Here is a 13,740-nt window from a genome sequence, read left to right as displayed (position 1 = left end):
ATTCTTCCCACTAGGTGTTCTCGGCAAACCCACTACGAAATCCATCGTGATGTCATCCCACTTCCACTCAGGAATAGGGAGGGGTTGGAGCATACCTGCAGGTCTCTGATGCTCGGCCTTTACCTGACGACACGTGTGGCATTTCTCCACATATAAGGCAACGTCCTTCTTCATTCCATCCCACCAGTAATTTTTCTTCAAGTCTCGATACATCTTTGTACTGCCGGGATGAACTGAATACGGGGCCGCATGAGCTTCCGCCATGATTCGTTCTTTGAAATCTGCGTCCTTCGGGATCACTCTGCGATCTCGGAACCGAAGTACCCCATCACTATCCATGCTATAGTGCAACGGCACTCGAGATTTTCGGACTCTTTTCCTGATGTTCAGCAGCTTCGGATCCTTTCTTTGGAGAACTTTCAATTCTTCAAAATCGGTTACCCGAAAGTCCAGAACCGAAGACAAAATCTCTACTTGCTGCGAACTCTCTATAAGGAGCCTTCTCATCCCATAAAGTAACGAATCCATTTCTGACGGTTCGGCTTCATCCTCCAAATGAGACTTCCGGCTCAAAGCATCAGCAACTATGTTAGCCTTCCCCGGGTGGTACTTGATCTCACACTGATAGTCACTGATTAGCTCTAGCCAACGCCTCTGCCTCATATTCAAATTTTTCTGGGAAAACAAATGCTTCAAGCTCTTATGATCAGTAAATACCTCACAAGCTTCCCCATACAAGAAATGCCGCCAGATCTTGAGTGCAAAAACAATCGCAGCCAACTCTAGATCATGCGTCGGATAATTCTTCTCATGGTCCTTAAGCTGACGAGATGCATAGGCTACAACCCGTCCTTCCTGCATAAGGACACAACCCAAACCGAACTTAGACGCATCACTGAAGACTACAAACGGCTTATGCGGTTCTGGGAGTGCTAACACTGGTGCCGTCGTCAGCCTGTTCTTCAATTCCTGGAAGTTTCTCTCACATTTCTCTGACCAAACAAATTCTGTATTCTTCCGAGTCAAAGCTGTGAGAGGTCCGGATAAGCGAGCAAAACCCTCTACAAACCTTCGGTAGTAACCGGCGAGCCCCAAGAAACTCCTGATCTCGCGTACTGTAGTTGGGCGTGGCCATGACAAAATGGCTTCTACCTTACTGGGATCAACTGCCACCCCACCCTGGGAAATTACATGCCCAAGAAATTTAACTTCTTCCAACCAGAACTCACACTTGCTGAGCTTGGCGTACAACTGGTGCTCTCTCAATTTCTCAAGTACCAGACTAAGATGATACACATGCTCTTCGATATCTCGGGAATAAATCAGTATATCATCAATAAATACTACCACGAAGGAATCCAGATAAGGTTGGAACACCCGATTCATCAAATCCATGAAAGCGGCAGGAGCATTAGCTAGCCCAAACGGCATCACTTTAAATTCATAGTGTCCATACCTCGACCTGAAGGCAGTTTTCGGCACATCCTGCTCTCTGATTCTCAGCTGGTAGTATCCCGACCTCAGATCAATTTTAGAGAACACCGCTGCCCCCTGAAGTTGGTCAAACAAGTCATCAATCCGCGGGAGAGGGTATTTATTTTTGATGGTCACCTTGTTCAACTCCCTATAGTCAATGCACATACGAAGGGTTCCATCTTTCTTTTTAACAAATAAAACTGGAGCACCCCACGGCGACGTACTAGGCTGAATAAACCCCTTCTCTACTAATTATTGCAACTGAGTCTTCAACTCTTTCAATTCAGCCGGTGCCATGCGGTAAGGAGCCTTATGCACAGGAGCCGCTCCAGGTTCCAAGTCTATAACAAACTCCATCTCTCGCACGGGGGGTAGTCCGGGCAAGTCATCCACAAACACATCGGGGAACTCTTCCACAACTGGAATGTCTGCCAAGGACTTCTTCTCAGACGGCGTGGACACCATCTGAACCAAGAATGCATCCGCTCCCCATGCAATCTCTCTTCTTGCCTGTATCGCCGATATAATCATCGGCTTTTCTTTTAATCTACTCCCCGCAAATTCCAGACAATCACCATCCGGAAGCTGAAAGCTAATTGTCCGACTTCTGCAATTAATAGTCGCAGAATATCAGTATAGCCAATCCATCCCGAGGATGATATCAAAACCCAACAGCTTGAATACCACCAGATCGGCATCCAAAAATCTTCCCTCAAAATTTAACGGGCATCCCAAAGCAACCTTGGAACACCACACCATCTCGCCATCGGGTAGCGCCACTACCATAGCCTTCGGCAACGGTTCCGTGACCAAGTTACACACCCGAGCAAACGTGGAAGACACAAACGATCGTGAAGCACCAGAATCAAACAAAGTACAAGCATAAAACTCATACAACCGGACTCTTCCTGAACCAAACACACAACCCATGAAATCCAAAAAAAAACAACGAAGAAACCAAATACACCAAAAATAAATCCAACTTAAAAGATTAAATTAATCCATACCTGTGATTACTCCAGCATCATGGGTCGCTGGTGCCTCATCGTCCACCTCTCCGGGCGTGACAGCATAAACCCGGGCTTGCACTGCTTGTCTCGGGTTGGTTCTTCCACCGTGTCTACCTCCACGGCTTCCTTGAGCTCTAACGGGGCAATCCCGAACTATATGTCCCACTTGACCGCACCGATAACACTGGGGTCCGCTACTCGTGCGACAGTCGCCCTCATGAGCTCTATTACAAACCCCACAAACAGGCATACGTCCTCCCATGCGAACACTGGAGGATGCTTGAGATCGGGTTCCAGTCCGCTGAACAAACTTCTGAGGCGAACCCGAGCTGCTTCCTTCACCAGAAAAACTCCGCCTCTTTTGCCCTGAAGGGGATCCCATACACAGATTATTTTCCCGCTCTATAAGGGTGGCCACATCCACTAACTCCTGAAAAGTGGATATCCGATGGCTGACCACCAATCGGCGTATATCAGGGCGTAGTCCCTCCTGAAAACGCTCAGCTCGCAGCTCCTCTGTGGCAACAAGATGAGGAGCAAACCGCTCAAGTTCTATGAACCTCCGGGCGTATTGTTCCACTGTTGCGCCCCCTTGGACCAGATTGGAGAACTCTCTTGCCTTTTGCTTTCTTACCGATGCGGGAAAGAAGCGGTCATTGAATTCCTTCTTGAAACGCTGCCAGGTCACCGCAGCGAAAGATCCCAGTTCAGCTTCCAACATCACCCTCCTGGTATCCCACCAATCAGAAGCGATACCTTGTAAGAGGTAGCTGGCATAGAGTACTTGTTGTGCTTCAGTGCATCCACACACCTCAAAGGTTTTCTCCAGATCCTTGATCCATTTCCCAGCCTGAAGTGGATCCTCATTCCCATTGAAGTGTGGAGTCCTATGCGCCAAGAAGCGCTCATAGGTGCATCCGGCTTGCACCATGCTACTGGACCCTCCTTGATACATCCAAGGCCCTCCCTGATATGGCCAGGGACCTCCTGGTTGTGGCCAATACATTCCCTGTGGCGGACAAGGCTCTCCTGACGGTGGATAGGGCCCTCCTGATGGTGGATAAGGCCCTCCTGATGGTGGCCAAGGACCCCCTTGTGGTGGCCAAGGTCCTTGTGGTGGCCAAGGCCCTGCCTGTTGTGGCCTAATATTCTGTTGCATGAACTCCGTCATCTGCCGAATTGCTTCGGCTATGGAGTCATCCCTGGATGTATTGTCTTGCGGTTCCTGAGTATTTTTCCTTGGTCTACCTGGTCTCCCCATAATTCTGTCACAACACCACTCTTGACCCTCCTTTAAGAAATCAAACAAAAACCATCATAAAACCAACAAAACAAAAACAGCACCACGCAGCGAGAAATAAAAGGAACCAGCATGCCAAAACATAACTAAATAAAACAAGCAAACAAACATAAACAAATAAAACAAATAAAACAACTATACTTAACATAATTTTAAAACACAACTTTAAAAACATTCTGGTACTACCTACGGGACTTGTGGTTTTACCCAGAGCCAAACGGCTCTGATACCACCTGTGACGCCCCCAAAATCCCCACGCCCGAACAGGGGGAAATTGAGACGTCCGGATGGTGACAACCCGGGTCACCACCCCAACGACGGGTGCCGAGTGTGTGCAAGGCAGCAAAAGTGTACAGAGAAACACGCAGCGGATAAGAAAGTCATAACTAAGTACCAGAATTTTTCTTAACATAATACAAGCTGTTTAAAACGTACATAGATAAAATATTACATATACCACAAATACAGTTTTAAACAAATAAAAAGATAACATCAGCAACCCGGCGGAGCCGCATCCTCGGGCTCAGCCTCTTCCTCCTCAACCTCATCTCCTGCACCAAAAGCTACGGAACCACGAATGGTACCGCAGGTAAGTAAAACCCAAACACTACCAGATAAAAACACATATAACTCAAACAAGATGCATGAAACATGCCCAATGCACAAACCCGTAAAACACAAGTTTTCCACGCACGCCAAAAGACACATTTGACATCTCAAACCATTATCCAATTTTAACCGTATGCACCATGACCTCCCCTAGGGGTCATCCGCACACCCTGGCTCCAGTGTCACACCGCAGAGTACCGCCACGCATGTGACACCCAACGAGCGATGCCCAGTTCCGCGCCCCGCGCGTGCGTAGCCAAGCATCCTCTAGCCCTCGCCAGCGAAGGGCCACGGAGTCGGTGAGTAGGCCGATGCCCGGTTCCGCGCCCGGCGCGTTCGTAGCCAAGCACCCCCTAGTCCCGCTCCCATTATCGCTTTCGATAACTCAGGGGACATCACTCAGTTTATTCCGCTCCCGAGTGACCAAAGGAGCTCCACCGAGATAATAACCCATCCCGGCTTGGGCTCGTGATACCCACGCACCCGCAACACACTCACGCCAAAACACAGGCTTTTCTCATAAACCCACAACACACGTGCATGCACCATGTAATGCCATAACAATGCACAATAAAATAATCCAATCACATAAATCAAATAATCAAGCAACTCCATCCTCCATCCATCCGACCCCCGAAACTCCTCGGACTCAGTCCGGAATCAACAACCAACAACAGATAATAAATAAATTGAATGAGCAATATATATTTAAATCTGAAAATAGGGTTTGGAAAATACTTACAGCGCTATACGGCAATTTTAGAAAACACGAGGCGTTGCAAACGGCGGAAAAACAGCAACGTCACAGTGAAATTTCACTGTGGCCGTGGGTCCGAAAAACCCACTTTTGAACGGGGACAAACTAGGACACGGGATTGATAGGGAATGGTCTAGAGGTGGTTGTGAAGCTATTGGAAGTGACGGACGGCCGTGGGTGGCGGCGGAATGGCCGGAAATGGCCGGATTACCCAAAACGGAAACTAAGCTCGTAGGAGCTGTTCCGGTGGTCGTTGGAGGCCGGAAATAGGTGGGTTAGGACGGCAAGGAGTCGGTGATGAAGTGGTGAAGAAATGGTGGCCGGAGGTGGAGCGACGGCGGCGGATCGGAGCAAAATCCGTGCGCCCTTTGGAAGCTTTTTCCGGCCAAATGGCCGGCCGGTTGGGGGTGGGTTTTGGAGGGAAGGTAGACCGGAAGGAGAGGAAGAGAATGGGACCGGTGGGAGGCCGAACGGTGGCCAGACGGCGGCGGTAGGGCTTAGGGAAGGTGACGCCGGCGTAGGGAGAGAGAGAGAAGAGAGAGAGAGCACGGGGGGGGTCCGAGTCGAGCGGGAGAGAGGAGAGAGAAAAGAAAGAGAAAAAAGAAAAAGAAGAAAAAAGAAAAGAAGGGAAAAAGAAAAAGGAAAAAGAGAAAAAGAAAAAAAGATGTGAAAAGAAATGAGGTCCAGTCCTCACTCCGAGAAAAAGAAACAAACCGCCAAAAGATTAAAACCACAAAAACAACTAAAAGAAATAAAACACAACCTCAAATAAATTAAAATAAATTAAAAACCGACTTTAAAAACGCAATTAAAATAAAATAAAATATCTGATATATTAATTAAAATAAAAAGAATTATTTCAGCGAAAATACACTTAAAAGCGGGTCATCACAAAGAAAGAGGAAGGAGAAAAAGAAAAAGAGAAAAAGAAAAGATGAGGAGAAGAAATGAGATACAGTCCTCACCTTAAGGATCCAGAAACTGATCAAACGAAAATAAATTTAAAAGCTATAAATTGAATAAAATAATCTAAACACAAACTCTAGCTAAAATATAATAAATAACTAGTAAAAACTAACAAAAAGTTTTAAATACAAAAATAAACTAAATTAAATTAAACAACAATTTAAAAACAAAATAATAATTAATATTAGGAAAGTACCTCAAAATAAATTTCACAACTAAATAAATTCAATTAAAGTGAATTTTAAAACAATGAATTAAATGAAATAGTTTAAACACAGTGACTTATAAAATAAATATTATAATTGAACAGTAAAATATTTTAAAATAAAGAGTACAATAAAATAAATAAAATCTAAATAAAAACACTACAATTCAATATTAATAACATAAAATAGTCAAAGCCCAACAATAAAATAATTCAAACTAGAGAGTAATTTAAATGTGAAGTAATTATTAATATTAAGAAAACACATTATTTAAATCTCACAACTTAAAAATCATAAAACAATACAACAAAAAATACGTTTAATTTAAAATAAAAGAACCACTAATTATAATCATTTTAAATAATCATTCAATAAAATACATGTAAACGGAGTATCACAGAGATGAAAAATATAATTATTAATATTGTCATTTCATTATGAAAAATTCTAATTAAAGATCCTTAGTACACCACACTTTATCTATACGTGATATAATTTGATTTGAAAAATAAATTTTAAAAATTAAATTTTACGTACAAATCAAATTTTGCCACGTGGATGTTGTGTCAGGTAAATGTCTTTACTATTATCTTTTCATATGGGTCTCATATTTTATTCATATTTTTCAAATCGATTATGCTGTGATTGTACAATTCACGATTGTAAATATATTTTATTATATAATAAACATTAATAATTCTGTACTTATATATATTCAATAGAAAACTTCAGTATATAGCAAGAGGGTTTCATTTTTCTCTTTAATTTAATATTGTTTATGAGGGGAAATTATTCAAATTAAGTACATAAGCCAAGTATTGAACACCCACGTAAAACTTCAACGGCTCTTAACTTTTACTATTCCTCTTACTTTTGTGCTTTTGATAATTAACGATCCACTTAAACTTGTCGAGAAGTAATAGTACTGCTTGCTAGCCAATGACCACTTGTATAAACGTACGCACATACGTTTCATCTCAAGATATTTTGGTCTACAATAAAACATTTAATGCGAATACATCTTTTTCGGTTCAAGCTTTTATCATTTGTGATGAAATATTTCGTCGAAAATTAGGCATTATTTGCGACAATTTCCCCATTTGCCGTAAAACAGGATTTAAGACCAGCTGACATTTGCGACCACTGTGTGGTGATTAAAAATCGCCACAAAAACTTATTTCCGGATATTTAATTTTGTGATTTTGTCCGGTGATGGAAAAAGCCATCTTAATGTTGCGTAAAATGTAAATAGCAACATATATATATATATATATACTAGTCGAGGTGTAACGTGCGATGCACGTTTGCTTCGTTGCATTGTTTGATTAATTTACAGGAATTTGTCAGCAAAAATATTATACAGATATACACAACAAAATAAGTTTGTTTTTTTGTTTTGCTGTTATTCTAACTCAGGGCCGTATTGGATGGGACTGATTGAAATAACATTGAAGTTTTTGTGTCTTTGTTGGTTGAACACTTCTGGGTCTACAGCAACTTGAATCATCCATTGATTTTCTGAACACTCTGCTGCCATTTTTTCTATAAATGGTAAATGTTCCTGTGTATTAAAACAGTATTATTTGTTATTGTTATATATAGTTGAATTATTTTAGGTATAATAAAAGTTATATTTTAAAGGAGAAATAATATTTTTTTGTTTAAAATGAAAATATAGTAAAAATAAAAAAAGCTTCTTCTGCAAGTTCACCGAACATAACAGCTGGTAATTTTCCTGTCTCATCGTCAACTTCAATATATGCTCGACAACTATAAAGAGTCAGAGTATTGTTTTTTGTAAGTATTGATAAAATTAATATATGAGAAAATTTTGAAATGAATTATAAATTGTTGAAATGTAAAGAATGTGTACCGTGGTTCAGCAATACTTTGATGTTTGCAGTGATAACAAAGGAAGCTTTCATTTTGCTTATGGCCAGTTCCTTTGTTACAATTGGTGCATGACATATAGAAGAAGATTTGTTGCAAATTTATGATATTTATCTTTCCTTTGATCCAGAATTTTGCTTTCTATATGATATTAAAAATGATATTTTATATGATAAGAAGGAATATAAATTTAAAGATAATGTTAGGAAAAGTTATTTACCTCCATTGGTTGTAAACTTTTTAATAATGCAGCAACGTCGCAATTTTTTGTTATTTGTCGAATGCCAACCGAGGATAAAGGTACAGGTGGATATTTTAATGATCTTGCAATTATAGTTTCAAGTCTTGAATCATTAATTGCAACCCTTAAGAAAGAAAAAAAAAATTATGATTGGAATGTTTATAGTAGAGATGTATGAATGAAAAATTTTGTAAGTAATATGAATTACCATCTTTGCAGTGGTTTTGCCTCGGGAATAACAGGGTTGATTGTAAATGAACTTGTTGGTCGAGATGAAAGAGACAGTCCTGTTTCATCAACATAGATAATTATTAATTAAAAAATATAAGATTTAAAACAGTAAATAAGAATTTGAATTATTAAAATTACCATTGTAAGAGCGAACTTTTAGTTTTGTTGCAAGTATAATCGGTTTTGTTTCGATTATATCTGAAATTTTTTGGCATTCATCTTGAACGAAACGACCCCACATAGTCAATGAGATTGGATTGAAGCTATGACATAAAAATGAGGAAAATCAGTAAAAAATATATAAAATGAAAATTATAAAGTAATTATAAAAGATTAAAGATGGAAATAATTTTTTACCTTTGATCTATGACATACATTTCTTGAAGAGTAGCTGGTCCATTTGTTAATGTTATTTCTTTAGGGGCTTTTATATGAAGGGCAACTGCTAAGAGGTCTGATTAAAAACATTTAAATTATTAGTTATTGATGAAAAAAAGATTTTAAAATAAAATAGTAAATTACCTATTTCTGCAATTGAATCTTTATAAGCATCCAATTCATCAATGGGAATCAGGTTGTACTTTGGTATTTGAACCTGATCTTCATTTTCTGGTATTTCTTCAATGATTGTTTTTGCGTTTATAACCCATTGATATTGATGTGAGTCCATTCTATATTTAGGATCCAGTAGCTTTACATATGCATTAATAATATAGTAAGATTGAAAAATATGCAAAGTGTCTTCCCTTGAATCAACATCATTTCCAAATATTGTTGCTTGTAGAGGATTTCCCTGTGCCATATAAGAAAGTGTAAGTTGTTAGTATTTATAATAAGCAAGAAATTTGTTTTTTAAAAAAGTAACAAAAAAATTTATGATGAAATATAATTATATCAAAAATGTAAGAAATGGTATATAAAATGTGTGTATATATGGTAAATAGGTAAAAAAGTGTTGTACCTGTTCATCAACCAACATTAAATTTTGGTACTTGACTGATGAGTGTTGGCTAGTTCGTTTGGGAGATTTTTCAACTACAAGCATTTTGATTTTCTAATCCCTTGTCTTTGGAGTAATATCTTTGATTGATGTATAAGTGGTCCGCATTTTGAAAGCTAATAAATTGGAAATAAATGAAATTTATAAGTATAAAGAACAAGAAATGTAATTAAGTAAACAATGGAATAAAAAGTAAAAAAAAAAATTGATATGTATTAATTACTTAATAACAATGGAGTAGTAAAAGATTCAAAATTCAAAATTGAAATTATAACAAATATTTAATTTATTTATAATAGTTAAAATTAAATTTTAATATTTTATTTTTTTACCTGTGTAACATCAATCAGAGGAGGCTAATGTTAATACTTCTGTGTAGACAATATTTTTTGTGTAGTTTTTTTCTGGTTGATCAGTTGAGATTGGTCGTATCAAAATCTTGACTGCAGAAATAGTCTTAGCTCTTGATAAAGCTACATATAATTGTCCATGTGAAAAGACTGGATGAGGTAAGTATATTCCAACAAAATCCAATGTCTGTCCTTGTGATTTGTTTATACTCATTGCAAAGCTTAGTTTAACAGGGAATTGAGTTCGCTTGAATGGAAAACCGCTGTTTTCATCAGGACTTGGTAAAAATGGAATTCTTGGAATAAAAACTTTTTTCCCGCTGTGATGACCAACTACAATTTCTGCGTGAATAACATTACGATCAAAATTGCGACAGATTAGCCGTGTTCCATTGCATAGTCCTTCTGAAGGATTGATGTTTCTTAATAACATGATTGGGCAATTTTCTTTCAATAGTAACTCATGTGGAGGAAGTCCATTTGGTGTTAAAGTATGTAAGAAGTCTTCCATGATTGCCTGCTCAGATGCATCAATTGATTCATCAAAACTGTAATATTGTTTTAACTCCCCAGGAAATCTTTGGATCAGCAAAGTGTTTATTTCTTCAACATAATTGTTCTTTGGTGTCAATATAGCTCGATTCATCATGTTTGAAATATTTGTTGAATAGTCAGAAATATCATGAAACACAGCATCTATTAAACGATCCAAAGAAGCAGCATCATTTTCATGTGGAATTAACATGGCTGTAGGAATCTTGACATGTTCATTAATTGTAATTGGTGGTAGCCCATTCCCTAAATCCAATATGTATCTTGAAAAGTTTGGATCTAGTCTTGCTCGCATATTTTCAGTCAAATAAATTTTTGTCAATTTAGGCCATATGTAGGAAGAAACCAAGCTAGCATCAATTTGTTGTTGTCTTGTTCCTTTTGGGACCACAGGTAGAATTTGATGAAAATCTCCACCAAAGACAATAACTTTTCCACCAAAAGATAATTCTGAATCATTAATATCTTTTAGCATTTTATCTAATGCTTCTATGGATTCTTTTTTAGACATTGGAGCTTCATCCCATATAATCAACTTCGCTGTTTGTAGTAATCTTGCAAGTCCACTTTGTTTACTGACACTGCATGTTGAATTTTTGTCGACATTTAATGGAATTTTGAATCGTGAATGTGCAGTTCGACCGCCAGGTAAGATTGATGCTGCAACACCAGATGAAGCAGTTGCAAGAGCAATTAGTTGTTTTTTTCTTATTGTAGCAAGGAGTGCCTTGTATAAAAATGTTTTTCCTGTTCCACCAGGACCATCAATAAAGAATGCAGCAGCTTGATTTGATAAAACTTTTTGCAAGATTGAATTGTAAGCATGTTGTTGTTCGCTGTTAAGCAGTGTTGATGCATGAAGATCTTCTTCTGGTATTGGAATAGCCAATTCGTCGTCAATTTCTCTAGATAGAAATCCATCTTCATCAAAATCAATGTTTTGGTCAATAAGATGGAAGGAATTAATGTCTTTACCCATTGATTCAAGGATTGTGGAGATAGAGTGTAAAGTTTCAGTTCTAACATTTGATGAAGAACATCCAATTAATTGGAAATCAGCAGACATATCTCGTTCAAAGCGTTCCCAAAGATCTCTTGGATTTGTTGGATTGCAATAAACCAAAATTGTTGCGAATAGTCTTCTTAAACTGAAAGGCATTTGATAAAAAGAGGCTTCATATAAGCATTCTTCCAAGCTATTATCTCTTTCCAATAAACCATGCATGGTTGCTGCCTCTCGAAATGTGGGAGCCAAAATACCATTTACAGTCTTAAGATGTTGAAATGATAGAGGACCTCTTATATGATTTAATAATATTCGCAGATAATACCTTTCTCCTTCAAAAGGATTTGCTGTAACAATTCGACCTATCACAATTTGTTTCTTTCGAACAGTCCACATTTTGTATTGCTGACTCCAAACATAGAATTCAGGGAATTCTCTATATAATAATTTTCTTGCATTTTGATCAACTTGATTTGTTGCGAAGAATTCTGTTAGCATTGATTTTGCTGAAAGATCAGAGTTCATCACATTTGTTAAGTTTTCATGAGCACGGAAAGTCACCTGGTGTTGATTTTCAAGATGTAAATGTAGACTATAAACTGCAGGATGAACTTCATTGACAATAAATCCAAATATTCTCCACATTGCCTCTGGTGGGGCAATCCATCGAGCTGATTGAAATCGTTCAATTTCGTCAATTTGATGAATGCTTTGTTCAGGAACTAAATTGAATGCAACACGATCATGGCCTTTATAAATGTATTTGTAGAGATACTTGACAGCTTTAATTGTAGAACATATCTCGACATTGATATGGCAATCAAACATTGCAACTAAATAAGGGTTATATTGTGACGCCCCCAAATCCCCACGCCCGAACACGGGGAAATCGAGACGTCCGGATGGTGACAACCCGGGTCACCATCCCATCGACGGGTGCCAAGTGTGTGCAAAGGCAACAAATGTGCACAAGAAACACGCAGCGGATAACGAAAGTCATAACTAAGTACCAGAATTTTTCTTAACATAATACAAGCTGTTTAAAACATACTTAAATAAAATATTACAAAACACAAATACAGTTTTAAAACCATAAAAGAAAGCATAACATCAGCAACCCGACGGAGCCGCATCCTCGGGCTCAGCCTCCTCCTCCTCATCCTCCAAACCTGCACCAAAAGCTACGGAACCAAAAATGGTTCCGCAGGTAAGTAAAACCCAAACACTACCAGATAAAAACACATAGGACTCAAACAAAATGCATGAAACATGCCCAATGCACAAAGCCCATAAAACCTGATTTTCCACACACGCCAAAAACCCATTTGGCCCAAAAACATATCCTTTCCGAAAAACACGCCAAAAGTCCATTTGGCCCAATATCTTGCCGGAAGTCCATCCGGCCCAATATCTCGCCAGAAGTCCATCTGGCCCACGCCAAAAGTCCCATTTGGCCTCATAAACCATTATCCAATTTTAACCGTATGCACCATGACCTCCCCTAGGGGTCATCCGCACACCCTGGCTCCAGTGTCACACCGCAGAGTACCACCACGCATGTGACACCTAACAAGCGATGCCCAGTTCCGCGCCCCGCGCGTGCGTAGCCAAGCATCCTCTAGCCCTCGCCAGCGAAGGGCCACGGAGTCGGTGAGTAGGGCGATGCCCGGTTCCGCGCCCGGCGCGTTCGTAGCCAAGCATCCCCTAGCCCCGCTCCCGTCATCTCTCTCGACAACTCAGGGGACATCACTCAGTTTATTCCGCTCCCGAGTGACCAGAGGAGCTCCACCGAGATAATAACCCATCCCGGCTTGGGCTCGTGATACACACGCACCCGTAAAACCACTCACGCCAATACACAGGCTTTTCACACATGAACAAAAACACACGTGCATGCACCATGAAATGCCATATCAATGCATAATAAAATAATCCAACAATATAAATCAATAAAACAAGTAACTCCGTCCTCCATCCATCCGACCCCCGAAACTCCTCGGACTCAGTCCGGAATCAACAACCAACAACAGTAAAATAATTGAATGAGCAATATATATTTAAATCTGAAAATAGGGTTTGGAAAATACTTACAGCGCTATACGGTATTTTTAGAAAGCTCGCGGCGTTGCAAACGGCGGAGGAAAAG

The 13,740-nt window shown here is 39.4% G+C and overlaps 1 protein-coding gene across 1 annotated transcript; it reads right to left on the bottom strand.

Moving 5' to 3' along the window:
- Positions 1–10,028: 10,028 nt before the first annotated feature.
- Positions 10,029–12,422, bottom strand: LOC122296655. The gene has a single exon (XM_043106459.1). The coding sequence runs from the start codon at positions 12,420–12,422 to the stop codon at positions 10,029–10,031; it is 2,394 nt and encodes a 797-aa protein (XP_042962393.1).
- Between the last annotated feature and the right edge of the window lie 1,318 nt (positions 12,423–13,740).

This window comes from Carya illinoinensis, chromosome 15 (genome assembly GCF_018687715.1).
Source record: "Carya illinoinensis cultivar Pawnee chromosome 15, C.illinoinensisPawnee_v1, whole genome shotgun sequence".
Lineage (NCBI taxonomy): Eukaryota > Viridiplantae > Streptophyta > Magnoliopsida > Fagales > Juglandaceae > Carya > Carya illinoinensis.
Note: the sequence above shows the minus strand (reverse complement) of the source record. Positions and strands in the feature narration are given on the sequence as shown.

Bases quoted from the DNA above. Each gene is read 5' to 3' on its own strand.
- LOC122296655 (XM_043106459.1), bottom strand. From the start codon at position 12,422: ATGTTTGATTGCCATATCAATGTCGAGATATGTTCTACAATTAAAGCT.